Source organism: Delphinus delphis, chromosome 12, assembly GCF_949987515.2.
Source record: "Delphinus delphis chromosome 12, mDelDel1.2, whole genome shotgun sequence".
Lineage (NCBI taxonomy): Eukaryota > Metazoa > Chordata > Mammalia > Artiodactyla > Delphinidae > Delphinus > Delphinus delphis.
The window spans coordinates 54,777,167-54,799,220 of record NC_082694.2 but is presented as its reverse complement, the minus strand read 5'-3'; the positions used below and the strand labels follow the sequence as shown (position 1 = coordinate 54,799,220).

General features: G+C 39.1%; 1 protein-coding gene across 2 annotated transcripts in view; it reads right to left on the bottom strand.

Moving 5' to 3' along the window:
- Positions 1 to 16,960, bottom strand: part of LRPPRC (leucine rich pentatricopeptide repeat containing) — a 105,660-nt gene extending 88,700 nt beyond the window's left edge. For both annotated transcript variants that reach the window (XM_060026704.1, XM_060026705.1), the window contains exons 1-3: positions 16,794 to 16,960; positions 2,596 to 2,795; positions 1,174 to 1,296 (exon numbers count right to left, since the gene is read on the bottom strand). In XM_060026704.1, coding sequence (XP_059882687.1) covers positions 1,174 to 1,296; positions 2,596 to 2,795; positions 16,794 to 16,942 — 472 coding nt within the window. In that variant the 5' untranslated portion in view covers positions 16,943 to 16,960. The remainder of the gene's footprint in view (positions 1 to 1,173; positions 1,297 to 2,595; positions 2,796 to 16,793) is intronic.
- Positions 16,961 to 22,054: the final 5,094 nt, after the last annotated feature.

Sequence of the window (22,054 nt, the reverse complement as noted above, 5' to 3'; positions counted from 1 at the left end):
GCAAAGAGAAAAACAAAGATGTTATGAATTCTACTCTCACAAAGGATATACAGTATAGAGAAAAGACATGTTTGTGAACAATTATAATAGAAAGTAATGCGTGTCTATCTTTCTATTGAGGTATTAATGTTATGACTACTATGTAAGGGCTCTTTTCTATTTTAGAATATAACCATTCTCACAAATATTTCTCCCAGTTCAACATGTGTTTTTAAATTATGTGACTTACTGACATATAGATATTTCTAGTTTGCTTTGTTAAGATTTTCTTAAATCAGGAATGAACACTGAATTTTATCAAATGATCTTTTAAACTATTTTATTTTTTGAATAGGTACTATTCATAGCCCCAAAATGAAAAAGTATAAAAGAGTATAGGGTAATCAACTATAATTTTTTTAAAAAGTATACAGTAAAAATTGTATCTAGTGTTTATCATCCTTCCAGAAATATTTTAATATCATATGCACATACACATATAAACATTTTTCTTCAGAATGGTATCAAACTATACACTCTGTTCTGCATCTTAATTTTTAATTATATTTTGGAGAAAACCCCACATTAGTATATGAAGAACTCCATTCTTTTAATGGTTGCACCGTATTCCATTTTACAGACACTCCATAATTTATTTAACCAAACCTCTAGTGAGGGACATTAGAGTTGGTTCCAATTTTTACTTTTGCAAACAAGCTACAATGAAGAATATCCTTTTGCACATGTGAGTATATCTATCTAAACTCTAACAAACAGACTATGTTGTACACCTCAAGTTAATATAATATTGTAAATCAACTGTACGTCAAAAGGAATTTTTTAAAGTATAAACATATTAAAACACTGAAATGCTTGATATGTTAATAAATTCTAACAAATAGAAATGCTTGGTCAAATAGTATGTGCACTTATAACTTTGACAGACTAAATGTCTTTCTACTTCGTTCTTTTTAACTTATCCTAAAAGTAATACTTGTTATGAAAAATTATTTTATTCTTAATGCCCCTAGATGTCACTATAACTCACCAAATAAGTCATATCACAAAAAAATATGAATCAAGTAAAACCCTTCCATAAAACTGAACTACAGCATTTATGAAAAGAAATTCTTTTTTACTAAAAGAAAAAGTATCTACACCCTTCATACACATCATATATTCATACAATCATACCCAATTTCTGAAGTTTGTCCCATATCCTATGAGCAAATTCTGTTCTCTCTGAGAGCTTTAGTTCAGGCAAGAGAGAACCACAGCTGCGCAGCAGAAGCAAGGCTTGATTACCACCTCGGCTACCTATGAAAACAGGTTAACGTGTAATATTTAACATAGTAACAATACCATGCAGATAAATATCAAAACTTAAGTTGAAATCTGTAAATATTTTAAAATCTCCTGCCTCACTAAAGATAATATTAAAAGAGTACTCATAAATCAGAAAAATCCTATCCCAATCAACAAGTATCATTTATAATGTTACTACAAGTTTTTAAAACTGATCTGTTTTCTTAGGGAAGCTAAGGTTATAAATCTATACAATCTGCAAGACTACAAAGAACTTAGTGCTTACTGCAATAGAAAGGCTAAACTTCTCAGTATCTTATGAAAATAGTACAAAGCAGTACAATTAAAACCCAAGAATATCCAACTTAGGTTTATAATCCTCTACAAAATATTAACTTCCTTCTCCCTTTATCCACATGTCTCTGAAAGCCGACTTTAAAACAAAAACAAAAATAAACCACTTATTGCATGATTCCATTTATATAAAGTATCCAGGATAAGCAAATCTACAAGGAAGTACACTAGTGGTTGCCTAGGGCTGGAAGGGATGGAGGTCTGGGGACTGATGTTTAGGAGCATGGAGGTTTCTTTTGGGGGTGATAAAAGTGTTCTAAAATTGACTGCGGTGATAGCCGTACAACTCAATAAATCAAAGAGAGAAAATGATAAAAACTGTCTTTAAATGCAAGTTATTACTGATACTTCTTTAGTATCCCTCATCATTAGATTCTACAGCTTAATGTGACTGAAATCATGGATGGGCTTTGGGAAGCTGGTGAATGCTCTCAAACTATATACAAAATTATGTGTGTGGCTTGCACGTGGGCTTTTGTGTGAGCATGTGTGGTTAGGGTTTTTTTTCGGGGGGGGGTGTTCAGGGCAAGTTTCTATCAGATTATCAAAGTTGCATAAGTGACTCAAATAAATTTTAATAGCTAAGTGAAAATGAAAGGGAAATAGTGATTATCAGTCTTTCTGGGAATTTGTCATATGTGATTATCTTAGGGAAAGCAGACATTATACAACGGAAGAAAAACTAATATCTTCCAAGAAAATTTACCACTCAAAGTGATTCCTTCATAAACTGTGGGAGAAGACCATTTTTATTTGCTGATTTTGAAATAAACATGCAAAACAAAATGTTTTACTCAAAACTTTGCTCTGATGAGTTGGAAAAACAGATCACAATCATAACATAAAATCATGAATAGAAATAACAAAATTTGAAGTATCAAGTAATGTGCTCTATAATGAGCTTACCACCAAACCACTACTTAAGTTCAACTTTTTTAACAGAAAATCTTGAAATACCTGAGTGGCAGGTGTTATCAAAGACTTTTTGTAGAAGAGTCTTAGGGATGCGCCCAGTTCTTCGGACAGAATTATCTAGCCTCATTAGAGCCCAATCAAACTGACTGGTATTCCTTCTATGAGAAGAAGTGGCCTCTTCTTGAAGATAATTCTTTTTTTCAGCAGCAATGGCATACAGCCTGGCTTGGCTCAGTAGCGCTCTACAAAATGAAAGACAATTAGAAATAAACTATGTCAACTACTAACCACATAAGTCATCTTTGTGAGTAAAATTTATACAAAGCTTTCTTATTAGTTACTAAATACCTAAATTCATAGCGCAATAGCAAAAATGCACAGAGAAGTATAAATTGGTAGGGAAGAAAGTTTTGACCTTTGCTTTAAATGAAGTCACATGCACATAAATTGCATGCAAATTAACCTCTTGAATAACTGTTTGACAATATCTGGATAACTTTTCACATGGAATCAACTCAAACTAAGACAATAATACAGTATGTTTTAAGTGTTTTTAAATCTCCCTTAACCAAAACCAAGTCAGTGAAGGAAAATGAAGATTATGCTACAAAGCTCTTCTCACCTCTGCAAATGAGACAAGAGATCTAAAATATATCTAAAATTCTGAAGAATTCTAAAGCAGTCTTCAAATGCTTTCCAGGTGTTGCTTATTATGAATTATTAAGAAGACCAATTTCCAAGTTAAAATTATACATTTTAAAGGATCATTAACAACGAAAGAATTTCCCATCTTTCTAAATAAATCTGAAACATTTTATAGTGATGTTTCAACTCTCAATTCATATGTCAAAATGCTAACTGTATACTTTTCTAATCATTTTAACAACTGTAACCAACAAATATAAAACTAGATTTCTGCTGTTAAACATCATTAATTTGGGGAAAGTCAAAAGGAAAAAAAATTAAGGTCAGACTAGTACATATGTATAAAAAGCAAACAACCTTTAAACCATTCAACATTTTAATAAAAGAGGTCTAGCATGCAGACCAAACGCTCCAAAACGTGAAATCAGAGGTATTCTACGCTGTAGAAATAGGCTCTACCCGATTTACAAACATCAAACTTAGAAATAATCCTTATGTGTGAAGGAAACCCTGTCATAAATCTTTGAATTGAATTTAAACTCTTTCTGTGCATTCAAATCTCACACAAAATTATCTAATTCTCAGAGATTTACATCTTTACCTCCAAATATCTTAGACTTTTCAGAAGTAGCCAGTAAGTATAACTAAATAATACTAAGTATATAGTAACTAAGTATAATGTAAAAACACTCTACTTACTAATTTGAGAATGCGTTTAGGATGACAATCACATTTTTCTAGCATGTGCACATTTTTTACCACAATTACCAAAACAAATATTTACATACTAGTGAGTTTAAAAATAAAATTGTTGACTTCCTATCCTATGTTATTAACCTGGAAAACCAGTCACAAAACTGAATGATTAAGTACCTGATGTTACATTAAAGAAAGCTACACCAGTAGTTTCACAACAAGGTTATGTAAAACACAGAGGCAATAACTGATACTCGGACTAGAAATTCTACCACTGTGACCTGGGACAAATCACTCTGGCCATCAATGATTCCACCTATGTAAATCAGTAGACTGGAAAACAATGGAAAAAATCAAAATAGTAACTAAACAAGACAATGTCTTATCTTGTTTAGTTAAGAAGCCTAATGATCAGCACTTGCAGATGGCTAATTGATTAAAGTTAGTTAAATGAACTGAATTAATTAAATGCTAGATTTTTACCTATAAACCACAGAAGATACATGCCTACATATACTTATCCCTTATTTTCAAAAGTTTTCTCTGGCTGTTTGTCTGGCTGTTACTAACCTATGCCCTTGTTAGTCAGGCAAACACAAAATATTATTTTAAATCACCCAGAACAATGTGTCAGGTTCAGGAGAGTGTGCAATAATATTGTTCAACAATGAAAGCTAATAACATAAGAGATTTCAAAATTGTAGTGAAGTGTATTTGTCAATGTTTTTTATACAACCCAAATCTGATAAACTGTGAAGGGGCATAAAAATAAAACCTCTGTTTAAAATGCAGTTTTAAAATGTAAGATCAGGGACTTCCCTGGTAGTCCAGTGGGTAAAACTCTGCGCTCCCAATGCAGGGAGCCCGAGTTCGATCCCTGGTCAGGGAACTAGATCCCGCATGCATGCCACAACTAAGAGTCCACATGCCACAACCAAGACCCTGTGCAGCCAAAATAAATAAATAAATATTAAAAAATAAAATAAAATGTAAGTTCAAACAAACACAAATAAAATCCAGGCAGAAAACAGAGACGTTAACAAACCAGCACTGCATGCTGAACATTCTAAAGCTAATTTTTCTCACAAAATAAATCTTTAATGCTGCTAAGTCTCCTTCACGTGTGTTTGGCTTTAAGTAGTTAAGTCAAAATATGAATCTACTATAAAATAAACTGGGGAGGGGAAGAGTTACATATTTAAGTCAAAGGATTCTTCACTCTTCAAAAGGATTCTCCAGGGCTTCCCTGGTGGCGCAGTGGTTGAGAGTCCGCCTGCCGATGCAGGGACACAGGTTCGTACCCCGGTCCGGGAAGATCCCACATGCTGCGGAGCGGCTGGGCCCGTGAGCCGTGGCCGCTGAGCCTGCGCGTCTGGAGCCTGTGCTCCGCAATGGGGGAGGCCACAACAGTGAGAGGCCCGCGTACCACAAAAAAAAAAAAAAGATTCTCCAGTGCTTCCTCACATGGCAGTGCTTTCTACATTTATTTGACACAGAATTTATTTTTAAATTCATTTGAACACACCCTGAAGGAAAAAGGGTGTGTTCACAGCCTAGAACGATAGGTATGTTGTGATAGAAAAGAAAGGAAAGAACAAGTGCAGGGGTTAAGGTGGGTCCATGCAAGGTAGGAACCTAACCATCAGGCCTGAACAAGCTGGAATGCACTGCCTCCAAAACCTGATGACCAAGTGATGTAAACACATAAGGGAAAATTATTTTATCATTTCACCCAAGTGTCATAAATGGCTCCTTTATATTTTTGAGTTAAATTTCTCAGGTTCCCTCCTGAGACTCCAGCACTCACAACCAACTTCCAGGTTACCCATGAATTTTCTCTGGCAAAATCTGGCATTTAAAAAGTTATTTTTCTCAGGTTTTGTTGTTTTTTTATAATGGGTGCTAGTGTTTTTTGACTCTTTAGTGAAAAAAATAATGATTTTATAGTTGAGCGTCCATATTTCAAAAAGGTACAAGGACTAGATTATTATTAGATTATTATAAACAGGCTTCCATGGGTTCCCTAATTAACAGGCTCCCCTATTAAGCCTGTCACTTTTAAAAATCAATGCCTTACTTTTTCAAGGCATTTTTAAGTTTACAGAAAAACTGTCCAGAAAGTACGGAGTTCCCATGTATTAGACCCTCTTCCCCGTCCACCTAATTTCCTCTATTAACATTCTGTATTAGTGTGGTACATTCGTTACAAATGATGACCAATGTTGATACATTTTTATTAGCTAAGGTCTATAGTATACAAAAATGTTCACGCTCTGTGTGTACATATCTATGGGCTTTGACAAATACATGACATGCATTACAGAACCACAGAATATTTCACTGCCCTCAAAATGCCCTATGTTCCACCTAACTCATCCCTTCCCCCTCCTCCTGAACCCCTAGCAACCACTTTTTACTTGTCTTGTTTTGCCTTTTCCAGAATGTCATATAGTTGAATCATACAGGACGTAATCTTTTTCAGATTGGCTTCTTTCACCTAGCAATACACATTTAAGGTTCCCCTGTGTCTTTTCATGGCTTGATAGTTCATTTTTTTTAGTGCTGAGTAACATTCCACTGTATTGGATGTACCACAATTTGCTTATCAGTTCACCTACTGAAGGACATACTAGTCGCTTCCAATTTTGGGCAATTATGAATAAAGCTACTGTAAACATGTATGTGCAGGTTTTTGTGTGGACAGAAATCTTCAACTCATTTGGGTAAATATCTAGGAGTGTGACTGCTGGATCATATGGTAAGCTTATGTTTATTTATCTTTGTAAGAAACCGTCAAACTATCTTCCAAAATGCCTGTACCATTTTGCATCCCCACTAGCAATAAATGAGAGTTCCTATTGCCCCACATCTCACCACAGATGCCATAGGTGTTTTAGCCATTCTAACATGCATGTAGTGGTATCTAACTGTTGTTTTAATTTGCAATTCCCTAATGACATATGATATGAGCATCTTTTCATATGCTTATTTGCCTTCAGTATTTCTTTGGTGAACTGTTCAGATGTGCTAATTTCTCAACTAGGTCATTAAGTTTTCTCATTGTTGAGTTTTAAGAGTTCTTTGTATGTTTTGGATAGTCTCAGTGTTTATTTCTTTCAAGTAAACTTTTTATTGAACTGTTATTCATTCCTTTTAAACTCTGAATATACACCAAACTAATCACATACATTTTTAAAACTCTCCCTTCCCTATTCTCTTCTTCCTTTTTCACTGCTATTATGAGCCAATTGGGCATCACTCTAGAGCTATCAGAGTTTAAAGATACAGCGATAGAATAGGTATAGTCAGTAGCTAATGTTTATTACGCATTTAAGACATGCAAGGTAATAGAAAATTAGGACTATAATCTTGACTTTACAGATAAGAAAAGTGAAGTAACTTGCCCAAAGTCACAGTAAAAGCTAGTTAAATGACAGGACCTGTACCTGTACATGGGTAATTTCATTCTGAAATGAGCTCAACATGGCGGAAGGGCATCAAGGAAACTAATCTGGCTGCAACAGGCAGTTCACACTGGAAAGTGGTAAAAATTAAACCTAGGCAGGGAATGTGAGACGAGATAAGGGGAAGTCTACAATGGCTGATAACGACAGGATTTGGATTTTATGACATGCTTATAAAATACAAGACTGATTTTCACAATGCTGCTCTCACAGAAGCATATTTTGCTGAACCATTCTGTAGGCAATAGGTATCCAAATTTCTCTTATGTTCTCACCAATCCCTTATTTTAACTATTCTACTTGAGTTTTCTTTATTTAGTCTGTTGATATGGTTGATTACATCAATTGACTATTCAAACCTTGAACCAGGCTTGCACACCTGGAATAAACCCAACTTGGTTGCAGTATATAATTATTTTATACATTTTATGTATATACTGATTCCAATTAAGTTTTAACATGTTAAAAATTCAAAAAACAATGACTCCTCCTAAAAGTGGTTGGTATTCCTTTCAAATTTCTTCACTGCTACTGACTACACCACCTTTACATTTTTCCCTCAAGCTCAAAATCTTAGGATAATTGCTCAATCCCTCTCATCCTTCACAGCGCATCTGTTGAGCCCTCAGATACCTCTTTATTTCTGAGTTCCTTGTTCAATCCAGAACACATGGATTTTTGCAACAAAACTCATATTAGTTTCTCAGGCTTCAGCTTTTCTTCATACAACTGCCAGATCAATCTCCCCCAAAACCGTCTCATGCCACTGCCTCTTTAGGATCCTATAACTGTTTTTTTTACTTTTATCACAACACCTAAATTCTTTCATTTATTGATTCAAAGAAGATTTATCAAGCACCTTCTATGTATAAAGCACTGTGCTAGGATCAGCCTTTCTACTTATCTAGTAAGTAAACCTGATAATCAATTAGTTAAACTTAAAAAACAAAACAACAAAACCCACGAGTTGTGTTAAGTTCTATGACTCCAATGAAACAACAGTAGGGTTCTACTTTGGATTAAATGTACAAAGATGATGACATTCAAAATTTTTAACTAAGGATGAAAGGCAGCAGCCATACAGATATCAGAGGATGAGTATTCTAGGCCAAGTAGAACAGTCAGTAGACCAAGTGCGTGAGCAACAGATGGTATGAGATTGGAGAGGACGGCTGGGCTAGATCATGGAGGATTGTGAAGGTAAGGAGTCTGGATTTTATTCTGGATCCAGATTTCATTCCAAGTACAAAACTGTATATAACCCTACTGAAGGTTTTGTAAGCAGGGGTTGTGGTATGATATATTTCTGTTTAGAAAAGATCAGTCTAGCTGCAGGGTGGACCAAAAATTAGACAGCAGCAAGAATTTAATAGAGATACCATTTAGGAAGCTGTTGCAGCAGTCCAAGTGAGAGACTGAAGCTTAGAGGGTGGGCGCGGAGATGAGAATCACCAAGGCTCCCACCTGATTTAACTGCAAATTCCAGGCAACAAGTCTTGCCAGTACAATTTGTTAATTCTCACTTCCATGTAATAGAGAAAAATTCATGTAAAAGAGCCCTACAGAGTCTCGATTAATCCTCTGTATACATCTTATCGTATTATGTTATCATTTTCATAACACTTGATAAGCACAATCTTAGAGACAAAAACAGAAGGCTCCATGGCATAGTGGAAACACACCAGCTTTCAGAGTGTGGGCTTGAATGTAAAAATGTAAAATGGTTATTGGGATAAGGAGGGGAAATTTTGGCAATTACTCCTAATTTTGGTCCTTAAAATTCTTGTTTAGAGTCAAATTTAACAGGAATATTTTATGTGTTTAAAAAAATTAAGAATTTCCAACATGGCCCCTAACTGTAAAGTCTATATTATAAGGAGAAAAGAAAGAAGCTTAAGAACAGAAGAGCTTGTACTGAGAAGTCTAGTATTCCAAATTTGCTAACACCAGACTCAATAGAAACCTAGATTCCAATAAGAAATGTCTAACATATTCTTTTTATATCTGTTGCCATGTTTCCTGGGAACTATCACTAATTGTAAGCCAAAAGTCTCTAATTATATGAAAAAAAAAAAAAAGGATAAACGGTTAGCCATTATGCAAAATTTAGGCCATTCAAGACATTCTCATTGGAAGGGGAAAAAACAAACAAACAGACTGTCCTGATTTCAGGCTCTGCCATTTCTAAGATATGTAACTTTGGGCAAGTTACCACAACTCTCTCTAAGCCTGTAAAATCTCAGAGATAATAGTATTCACCGCACAGGAATATCACAAAGACTGAGATAATGCAGTGTTTCCCAAAATATTGCACTTCTGCCAGGAAAATGGTTTTAGATAGCATGTAGACAAAGACTTTCTATTTCTGTAGTTTTATTTACTTCAATAAATAGTTTAAAATAACTATTGCATCTAGCTCTTTATCTTCCTAGAATTCTTGCTTAAAACAAAATTAAGTTATAAAATGTCAGTTTAAACCTAAACCCAATGAAAAGAAAAATGCTAAACATAAATAATAGTTTAGGTAGTACTAGATTTGGCAAAAAAATGTGAAGGCAGTACACAAATGCCCAAGGTCTGGGCAACACTGAGAAAAGTATACATAAAGGACCCAGCAAATTAAGCATAATAAATATTAACTACATCATTTCTTCTTTTTAAAATGTATTAGCAGAAAGTACAAGACTTATTTTAAAAGGCCTACTGAAATCCAAGCTACGCTGTTTAACAGGTACGTGACTCTGGGAAAGGTATTTGGTTTAAGCATTAGTTCCCTCAAGTGAGAAAAAGTACCTACCTTGTAAAGATCACATAAAAAATAAGATTCCTAACAAAAGGGTGCTCAATAAATAGTTCTTATTATAGAAGGTACTCAATAAATATCTGCTGTTTGATCTTTTAAAAAATCTTTTGTAAAGCTGTCACAATGAACTTTCTCCCTGAAAAATTCTCCCTGAATTTTCCAAGACCTCAGTTCTCCGAAAACTCTTGCCCAGCTAAGCTGTCCCCCAAACACTGCTTTATGCTCTACGGTAAGTCACAGAACTTCAGAGTAAAAAAGTCACTTGCAAACCTTCTACACTTGGTAACAGTCTTCTGACTTGAAACACCAATGCCATTCCTTTCCACCTATCCAGATGTCCCCTCCATCTCAGGCTCCTCCAGTCCAAAGGGATGTCTCCTTTGTCTCAGCTATGACAGGAACTAACAAGAGTCAGTTACCCAGGCTGGGACCTTAGATGTCACGTGGAGCAAGATACTCTGTAGAATCTATCAATATAAAGCAAGAGTGGGATAGACTAGATTATTCTAGAGATGCCCTCCAGAGTTTACATTGAGATCTTATCATGTGCTTGCTTACTTGTGATAGTCTCTAATTCCTCAATTTATACTGTATTATGTATTGCCTTTTTTAAAAAATGTTTTTATGTCCATAAGTAATCCCTTTAGCACCTAAAACACAACATATTCAAAGCACTTGGGAACTGAGAATCACAGCATCTGCAGTTGAATCCCAACTGGAGATTCCGGATAAATTACTTCACCCTTCTAAACCTCAGTTTCCTAACTTGTAATATCAACCCACAGAAGATGAAACGTGTGTGTGATAAATTCATACAAACACAGTTTGACAATGGTAAAGATCTACCCCAAAGGTACTATTATTTATCCTAATCTCCAAATCAATTCTTCCTAATTCTAACATTCTCTCCAAGCTCCTGTTCTCTTTCCTTCAGAAAAGGAAGTATCTTTTCTTCAGTTCTGTACCACCTAGTTGTGGCCCTATTAAGCCTAATCTGCAGTATGTATCAATGTTGTTCCTCACTGGTCTATCTATCCCCAGTCCCTATTTCTCCTAGGGTCTTTGTAAACTTTGTCAAGAACTGTACTTCTCAAAAGCCTCCAACGGCTTCCGACCAACTTTCTAATCAACGCTGGTAGCTTTAAGAAATTGATTGGGGACTTCCCTGGTGGTGTAGTGGTTAAGAATCCGCCTACCAATGCAGGGGACACAGGGTCGAGCCCTGGTCCGGGAAGATCCCACATGCCATGGAGCAACTAAGCCTGTGTGCCACAACTCCTGAAGCCCGCGTGCCTACAGCCTGTGCTCCACAACAAGAGAAGCCACCGCAATGAGAAGCCCGCGCACCCGCAACCAAGAGTAGCCACTGCTCACTGCAACTAGAGAAAGCCCACGTGCAGCAACAAAGACCCAATGCAGCCAAAAATAAATTATTTTTTTAAAAAAAGAAATTGACTTTTGCAGTATCAACTTCCACTACATCCCACCCCACGTAGACACACAGGATAAAAGTATGGCCTCCAAGTTTCTTCCACCTCTTTCTTCCCCTGGAACATTCTCACTACTCATTACCACATGGCCTCTTAAACTTGAGCAATCCCCTACCACAAAACAAATGTTTCTTTCCTTCTTCTCTCTGAAATGCCACAGTATTATATTCCTCTCTATGGATAGCACAAACATAACATGTTGTACATGTGCCTATCATAGTCCTCTGTAATTGATAAACTTAAACCCACAGGGAGCAGAGGCTGAATCGCAACTCCAAAGGACCCAGACAGACTTTTAAGATGTGCTGAGAATGTTTTTTCAATGAGAGGTAAACAAGGAAAAGTTTTCTCTCCTTTCAATTTTAGAAGTCACATCATTCTGTCATAGGGCAATATGTGCTCTTCACCTTTAAGATAATCATCAATCCAGATCTGCTTCCAAACTGATTTAACTCAAAGCTTACCTTTCCTCTGAAGCACCTAAGTATTAATAAATTCTAATAATTTCACTCAATAATACTCATCTGTCCTTCTCAGACATTCCTGGAAATCAAGATCAGGGTGAATTTGGGGAGATCCACTGCACTACATGAATGGGTTAAGTACCCCTTCAAACTCCTTTGCATCCCACAAATACTCCTCCCTCAATATCTAAGATTTTCATTGATTTACTCAACAAACATTTGACATCTACTATGTGCCACAAAGTCAGACACCAGGGGAGGCAAAAAGAGTAAGACAAAGTCCCTGCCTTCAAGGAACCTTCAACCAGGTCTGGAGTGCTGGTGGGTACACATGCAATAGTGTTAATGGGTGCTTTAGTGATTCCGGATCTGAGAGAAAGCACAAGAAGGGAGTGGTCAAAGGGAGAAGCCAGCAACAGAGATTAAACAGAGAAGAGGAGACACATCCCAACAATGAACATCACAGTCAAAGGTAAAGAGATGTGCAACGTGCTCCATCAAAGCCTTGCTGGTTCACAGACCAGCAGCACCTTTATCATCTGAGGGCTTGTTAAAAATGCAGAACCTCAGTCCCCTACCTATACCTACAAAGTCAGAATCCACATTTTCAGAGGATCCCCAGGGAATTCTTATGCTCATTACGGTTTCAGAAGCCCTGCTGTGGAGGACTCTGAAGTAGTTTGAGATGGCTAGCACAGAGGACACCATGGGAATGAACTCACAAGAAGTGAGGCTCCAGAGGCATCTCCAGATCATGAAGCACCTTATCCTGGAACAAATGGAGCCACCACAGTGTCTAATTCTTAAGTAGGAAAATGACAAGATCAAATTACCAGGGTAACTACAGAATAAAGTAGGGGTTGGAAGAAGAGGGAAATCATTCCAGATGAAGTAGCTCTAACAGAACTTAATCATTTGTGCAATCAATACATAGGAGAGAGGATGGGAACAGGGAAGTGTCAAAGAAATATGAATGAAAAATCTCTATAAAGCTGACAGAAATAGCAACATTCACTAAAACAGGGGACGCACGAGGAACAGACTTGGGAGGAAAGATGAATCCAGTTTGATATTTTCTTTTTTTTTTTTATTTTTAAAATTGAAGTATAGGGCTTCCTGGTGGCGCAGTGGTTGAGAGTCTGCCTGCCAATGCAGGGGACACGGGTTCGCGCCCCGGTCCGGGAAGATCCCACGTGCCGCGGAGTGGCTGGGCCCGTGAGCCATGGCCACTGGGCCTGCGCGTCCGGAGCCTGTGCTCCGCAACGGGAGAGGCCACAACAGTGAGAAGCCCGCGTACCACAAAAAAAAAAAAAAAAAAAAAAATTGAAGTATAGTTGACTTACAATGTTGTGTTAGTTTCTGGTGTACAGCAAAGTGATGAATCCAGTTTGAGATGTATGGGTTTGAAGTACCTATAGGTCAACAAGTGGAGGTGCCTAGTAGCAGGCAGGCACCTCCAGGAGGGAAAATATTGCCATCATCAGATAGGCAGGTATCAGCTGATGCCCTAAAAATGGAAGAGGTCACCCAAAGGGAATGAAAAAAAAAGAGAAAACAAAAGGACTAAGGACAACCACCGCCACCCCCCAAAGATATCAGCATTTAAGAGATGAACAGAGGAAAAAGGATGCAACAAAATGAGAAAAATTCTAAAGAGAATAAAATCAAGAAAGAGTGGTGTCATCTTCAATGCCAATAAAAGGGTTTCATTAAGGGGGAAATGGGAGACAGTAATGTCAGAGGTCAAGGCCTAAAGAGTGGATCTGGGGGCTTCCCTGGTGGCGCAGTGATTAAGAATCTGCCTGCCAATGCAGGGGGCACGGGTTGGAGCCCTGGTCCGGGAAGATCCCACATGCCGCGGAGCAACTAAGTCCATGTGCCACAACTACTGAGCCTGCCCTCTAGAGCTCACGAGCCACAGCTACTGAGTCCGCGTGCCACAACTACTGAAGCCCGCGCACCTAGAGCCTGTGCTCCGCAACAAGAGAAGCCACTGCAATGAGAAGCCCGCACACTGTGACGAAGAATAGCCCCCACTCGCTGCAACCAGAGAAAGCCTGCGCACAGCAACAATGACCCAACGCAGCCAAAAATAAAAAAATTTATATAAAAAAAACCAAGAGTGGATCTGGTTATTAAGAAGTCCCTTAAAAAATTAAATGAAATAAACTTACATCTCACACATGCCTAATTTTAAAAGCACCCTCTCTCTCTCTCTGTATATATATATACACACATCTCAATGGCTCTCTGTGGGTGATAGAATTAAGAGTGATTTTTAGTTTATTGCTTTCCCCCCCAATATTTTGCAATTGTTCCTGAAGGCACATAAGTTCTAAAATTTAAAAATACATAATAAAAAGCTAATAAATAAAACAATGATGGCTATTCCCAGTGGTGTGACTGCAGTGGGTCAAAGAGCAAATTCGAAGTGAAGAAATGAAGGAGACAGGAGTACAGACAGGAAGAAGAGACTGGGGAGCATGTGGAGTTAAGTCCAGTTTCAGGAAAGGTTTTGTTTTTCAGGTGGGAAAGATGTGAGCATGCTTACAGGCTGTGGGTAGGAAACTGTATAGAAAATGTTCAGAGTCCAGGAGAACAAGAAAACAAACACTTCTTTACTGCCTGCTATGAGCTGAGCACACAATGGTGAACAAGACTAAGTTCTAAGGAAACAAGCAGCGGGCAGATAAATAATATCAGACAAGTGAGACATGCTGTGATACAACTAAAATAGGGTTTGCACTGAGTGTTGAGGTTAGGCCTCTCTGAAGAGATAGCATTTAAGTTGAGTCCTGAATGACAAGAAATGAGCTTTAAAAGAAGAGGGAAAGGCCTTGTTACCTCTACTTCACAGACAACGAACTGAGGATCAAAAAGGCTAGGTAAGGTTATGCAGCAAGTAAATGGAACCCAGGTCTGATGAGCAGACCAACACCCTCTCTACTAGATTGTCTTCCCCCTACTGTTTTCCTCAAATGCAACAGCGAAGATGAACTGTAACATCGACCCTCCCCTGGCCTCACAGGGATGTTAAGGACTAGAAAAATATAAATCATTGGCACAACTTTCTCAAAAGAACCTCTCTCAAAGCCAAGAAGTGTAGATCTGTGAAAGCAGAGGCACAACTTCTAAAGGTTAACTGTTCAGGCCTAATGAGAAAATTCAGGTAGGCTCCAAGTCATAAGCAGACTACATTCCAAAAATGTATAACTAAGTTGCTAAGAAGTCATAAAACATTTCCTCCATGTAATTCTACACATAAAGTAGGTTTCCAAGCAGGACCACAAAAAATCCACGCAATCACAGCTATTACTGTTACTATTATAGTAACTAATACAGCATTTACGAGGAACCAGGCCCTATGTTAAGAGCTTTATATAGATAACCTCATGCAATGTCACCAACACTATTACTACTCCCATCTTATAACTAAAGAAACTGAGGCCTGTCAACGTTACGTAACTTGTCCAGTGGCATAATGCAAATAGAGAAGCCCACAGTCCAGCCCTGGTCTATTCCAGATCCTCAGCTCTTAGTCCTTATGCTGTCTCCCAAAGTACCTCTATTTATAAACACTCGTCTTTCAAAATCAGTTTTTCTTCAACTCTAAAACCTCAGTGCCCATCTATCCTTCTCAGGCGATCAGAATACTACTCAAACGTAAAACAGATAGCTAGTGGGAAGCAGCCGCATAGCACAGGGAGATCAGCTCGGTGCTTTGTGCCCACCTAGAGGGGTGGGATAGGGAGGGTGGGAGGGAGACGCAAGAGGGAAGAGATATGGGAACGTGTGTGTGTATGGCTGATTCACTTTGTTACAAAGCAGAAACTGACACACCATTGTAGAGCAATTATACTCCAATAAAGATGTAAAAAAAAAAAAATACTACTCAAATTAACACCTTCATCAAGCTTCCTTATCCTCTGCTTGGCAAAGTCTATACCAAACTTACCCCCTGATAAACCTCAATCCATGAGAGCATTTACTCACATATTTGACACCCACTGAGAACTTAATTTGCCTTTGCACCCCCAGTTCCCACAGAGTGCCTAGAATGTGTCCACTTACACATTCACTGACATTTACACAGTCTACTGTCCCGACTCCCAACCCACTGCACATCTTCGTAAATACTGAGGTAAACTCCACTGAAGAAAACGGAGGCAAAACCCCACACTGATGATAATTAAACTTCCACCTCTAAATTACCCTTTGCTCACCCAAAATTCCCAACCTATCCTCCCTCCAAAAAGAAAGCTCTCGAAACTTAAATCGTAGATGGTTACTAAGCACCAATAACGCTTGCACGTGGGACAACACCCGAGCCGGTCAATCATAGAAGAGTAACACTTGACCCCCTGCAGCAGCCTTCAAAGCCCCTCTCAGCTTCTTAGGACGTCGATAACCCGAGGGCAGGGTGACCGAGTCCGAGGCGGCGATGGCAGGATCCATGACGGAAGCAAGCCACGTCCGTGGCCGTAACCTTCGAAGGCGACCAACCCTGTCATCCTAAACCCCCCGGTGAGGAGCGTGATACGAGGCCCGGGGACGCCTGGCCCTGGAGCAGCGAGGAGGGTGTGGAAACAGCACAAGTGGGACCCGGCCCTCGCCCACGTCCACGACCCCGAGGAACTGCCGCGCTGCAGGCGGGCTGAGAAAGCGGCCGGGCACTCACCCGGCGACGCGCCCGGCGCGAGCGGCGTGAGGACAGAAGGCGGCGTGCGGCCGCCTCGGGCCGCCCGCTAGAAGGCGCAGGGAGAGCGGGAGGTGCGGGGCCGCCCCAGCGCGGAGGAGCCAGCGGGCCGGTCTCAGCAAGGCCGCCATGGCTCCGCCGTCCCCACCGTAGGCTGCACGCTGGACAAGGATGGGGGAGCACGTGACCGCGGGGTCGTCCGGCGCGGGAGAGACCAAAGGCCGGGCGCCAGACGTAGGGGGAGGCACGTGTTGTTATAACTTGGAAGATTGAAAAACCTGTTTCTCCCAGGACATATGATCCCCACGAGATATGTGCATTACAAGGTAGCTTGATATATCATTCCAGGGAGCGTCTCTTTCCGTTCTCTTTCCTTCACGTCAGCATGTTCAGTCTCTCCACCCCTTCACTTTTCAGTTGGTAGAGTCGGAAGAGGTCGACTCCTCCCAGGTTCGCGCAAGGGCTTGCGGGGGGCCAACTAGCGAGAACACCCGGGAACTCTCGAGAAGAGCCGACTGTGAAGAACCCGGAGTGTGGGACTTTTCTCTGCAGAGTGCGGGAGTTGTAGCCAACGTTACGCGGTTCCCGCTCCAAGCCGAAGATGCCGCGCCTACTGAGAGGAACGTACTATAGTCAGAAGTGTGGGACAGGAAGAACGTTAAGGACCTTTGCACTGTGCTAGGGGCCTCCAAGGTTAAATGTGATGTGATTTGTGTGCTTGGGGCCAGGGGACAGTGTAAAGGTATACGGAGGTACAACTTTTAAGTCCATGAGCAGTGCCTTGCTTTACGAAATGGATGGATTATAACGAAGGTCGTATAGTTTTAAAGCTGGCGGTGAACGCATTATATTCCCCAACTCCCACCCCACCCATTCCTTCAGTAAATGCACCAGCAAGATAACAGTATAATTAAGAGTCCTGAAAAAAAAAAAGTCCTGAGCCAAATCTGGGGATAAAATCGGAGGCCCCCAGCCTTACGACCTGGAAGGGTACCCTGTGCATGTAAATCAACTTAAAAGATTTTTTGCATATTATACATGTAAATTTGGGTTACAAGTTCCCAAGTTACCCAAAGGTTTCGATTCATAAACATAACTTTTAAAACAGTACTGTAATATGCCATCTCAGTTTGTAAAAACACTAATTGACAGTCAAGTTATGTATGTATTTTCAAACACAATTCAGAGCAGCTTTCTCAGCAAAGTTTTGCCGGTTCAGTATCTGTTGGGGCGATCGGAGTTATGTGGGAAGCCGAGAACAGGCTTCAAAAGTACAGACAACTCTCCAGCGCCCTCTTCACCTAGCTGTATTCTAAGCATTCCCAGGTGAAAGCTCAGAAGTTTTTTCCGGAAGCCCGACAAGGAGCTCCTTGAAAGCAGGAACCGTGCGACCTTTTCCTGTAGCGGAAGCACCTACCCAGTGCCAAGCACACGGTAGGTTGCATTAAATAATTACTGAATAAATGTGTTTGGAGGTTATCCAGCTCATTTCTCCTTTGAGAGATGAGAAAAATGAGATCCAAAAAAAGGTTAAATGATTTACTCTGGGTAATACTACTAGGCACTAGGATATAATTTATTCACTCATTCAACACTGATTTATTGAACACATATAAATAGTGTTCTCAAATAGTGCCAGGCACTATTTGAGATGCGGATACAGCAGAGAACAAAAGAGACCAAGTCTGGATTTTGATTCGATTGGCTCCAAAGTTTAGTTTGGGAAGACAGATAAGAACTGTGATGTAAAATAAATAAGGGGAAAGGAATTGAGGGTGGTATGCTTAACCCCCTCGGAGAACAATGAGGACGGTGTGGATGAGAAGAAAGAGCAAAGGGGGTGGCGGGGACCGTGGGCGTTGGGCCTCATCATGCAGAGTGTTGTAGTAAGGACTTTGATTTTTATTCAGAATGAGATGGGAAACCACTGGAAAGTTTAGTATGTTGTGATATGAATCCATTTGCATTTTTAAAGGATTACACTGGCTGCTGTTTGAAAAGGTGATTTTAAGGGAATAGGATAAATAAAAGTAGGGAGACCAGTGAGGAGGCTTTTGCAATAATCCAGAGTACAGATGGTAGTGGCTTGGAGAAGGGGGGTGGCAGGTGAGAGAATGAAAAAGGGTCAGATCCTCACTCTACTTAAATAGAACCAAGAGGATTTACTGATGGATTGGCTATGGGATGTAAGTCAAAAATGACTCCAAAATTTTTGACCTGAGCAATTAGAAAGATAGAGATGGCACTGATTAAGAAGGGAAAGACTGAGGGAAAAGCAGATTTAAAAGGTGAAATCAAAAGTAATCTGGAATATTAAACTTGAAGTGCCTGTTAGACATCCAAATGTCAAGTTTGAGTAGGGGGTTGGCTGTATGATATACAAGTCTGGAGTTCAGAGCTAAAGATACACTTGGGAGTTTATAGTCTGTATCTATTATTTGAAGCCATAGAAATGAATGAGAAATGGACGAAAGCACCTAGGAGGAAAATATGGATAGACAAAAGATGAGGTCGAAGGACTGAGATTTATGACACTTCAGTATTTAGAGGATGCGAAGATGAAAATCCAGCACAAGAAACTGAGAAAGAATAGCCAGAGAGGTAGGGGGAGAACCAAGAGAGAGTAGTGAGTTCACAAATAACAGAGAGAAACCTTTCAACCATGGGAATTATCAACCATGTAAAATGCTGCTGTTCTGGTAAAATGAGCACTCAACATTGACCATAGGATTTCTCAACTCAGAGGTCCCTGGTGATGCTTAGAAGAGCCATTTTGGTGACATGCTGAGCTAAATGATTGAGCGAAGCAAGTTTAAGAGTACATGAAGGAAGGGGAAGTGGAGATTTAAATTTAAATAAATTTTAAAATTCAGTTCCTTAGTAATTAACCACATTCAACCACACATAGCTAGTAGCTACTGTATTGGACAGCCCAGAGAACATTTTCATCATAATAGAAAATTCTACTGGACAGTGCTGCAGTAAGGGGTGAAAAATTGATAATGCAGCATAAGACGGAGAAAGAGTACATTGAATATGCAAGACGGGATGGGATCCAGTACAAAAGTGAAGGGATTGACTAGGTAAGAATCCAGACAGTCCAACCAATGTCACGGAAGGAAGGACAAGGCATGTGGTTGCAGAATCAATGAGGCTGGTAGAGGCAGTAGTGAGAATGAATGCATATTCTTTTCTACTTGCTTCTAGCTCTGAAACCCTTAATCCGCAACCAAGATTCTCTCTGTTCTTGTACCAGGCTTCCTCTTGAAGTATGAGGCAATACTGATGAATTTGTCTAGGCATTCATTTATTCAATCATGAATGTATTCACTATTAAACCCCTAAATTCTGCCAGGCAGCAAGTTAAGTGTAGAAAAAAATATGATGGGCAAAAGCAGGCATGGTCCTTACTGTTATGGAAGTTACATTCTAAGGGACAAGGCAGATATTAATCAAATAATCACACTAAATGAATTAAACACTGAAACAGGGGTTCTGAAGGAAAAAGACATGTTTCCTTGAGCGAGTATGCCTCACCTGGGAATCAAAAAACGTTTCCAGGGAAGGGATCTTTAAGTTGAGGTCTGAAGGATGACTAGCTGTTAACACATGCAAGGTATGTGCTGTGTGTGTGTAAGAGAGAAAGAGTGGTTTTGCCTGTTTTTCAGTCCAGACGTAACCAAGTTGTTCTCAGATTTCTTTAGTCTCCAGAAGATGTGACAAAGTGGAAGAGGAGCCCAGGTTGAGCATCCTTGGTTTCTCCCTCAAGTTATTCTGAACTATGAAATGCGTTCAACTGTTGGTTAGAAAATTAGGGGTCCCCATCCCAGTAAATAGAATAGCCTCTGAACAGAATTTTAACAGTTTAGAAGCCAGACTTTGCAGAAGTACTTAACTGCTTTTTTTTTTTTTTTAATGTGTAAAACTGGTGATATCTACCCTTTCCTCCCAGGATTATTTGGGAATATTAGTGACGTACTTACAGGCGCATAGGAAACTGTGAAAAATAATGTTACTACCATCAATATTGTTGTTGCTTTTCATAATCGAGTCTAAACCTCATGAATTTGGGTTCTTCTCCAGTCTCTCCCTGGGGTCCAGTTTTTGACCCCAACATCTTTACTGCCTAATAATCTATGGCCAGTGTCCCAAATTCCTAACTTAGTTTTCCAGTTGTTAAATGCTTAATGTAAGCAAAGCACGGGACAAGTTACATCTCAGGGCAAAGAAATTATTCATACTACATTTGATGAGCTTAATTTATAGGACAGGATAAAACACATATTGTATATAGATAACCATTACATTAGGCAGTGTGATGAGTAGAATGAAGAAGAGACAAGCCAAATGATAGCCAGGCAGGAGAACAGAAGAAGGTTTCATAGTGGGAATGATATTTCAGCCCTCATAGGCTGGGGAAGATGTTAAGTAGTAGACGTCATGGCGAGAGGACTTCTAGTCAGAGGGAACAGTAAAAGTAAAGATACAGAGCTCTCCTTTCTGTATATACATCTTAAACTGCAGAAAGTGTTTTTGGACACAGAAGTTTGCCCAGAGCCTATCGAGTAAAGGAGAGGATCTCTAAACCAGTGGTGTTCACGCTTCCGTGGCTATGACCAATGGTAAGAAAATACGTTTTATAAGTGACACAAATACACACATACCAAAAACTTTTATAAAACAGTAATGAGCCTTGCTACATGTGATGCCATTAGATATTTACTTATCTATTTTCTATTTCATTTTTTAAAATGCTGATTGATCCTAATTCAAACAAACCAGCTATAAGAAGACTTTTTTAGACACGAATATAATGCACAATACAAGAATTATTGCTTTTTTAGTGTAGTAATGGGCTCTGTTGCTGTGTAAGAAAATACTTGTATATTTTTAGAGATACATGCTGGCATATGTAGAAGTAAATTAACATGCTGTGTGGAATTTTCTTGAAGAAACCTCCCCAAGGAATAAAAGTTAGAACAAAAGGACATAAGAAGCAAGTGTGAATACCTTGCTATTTTTAAAATCTGGGTGGGTGTATAGGAGTTCGTTTTACTATTCTCTCTACTTTATATATGGTTTTAAGTGTTCATAAAGAAAAAGATCTTAAATGCTGGTTGTATTTTGATTTCACTATTCATTAATACAGCATGACTTGGAGTTTGAAAAACACTGTACTCAGTCATGTCAATATAAGTGCAGGGTAAACAGAAACAGGCAGATAAATGTATCAGACTGTACCT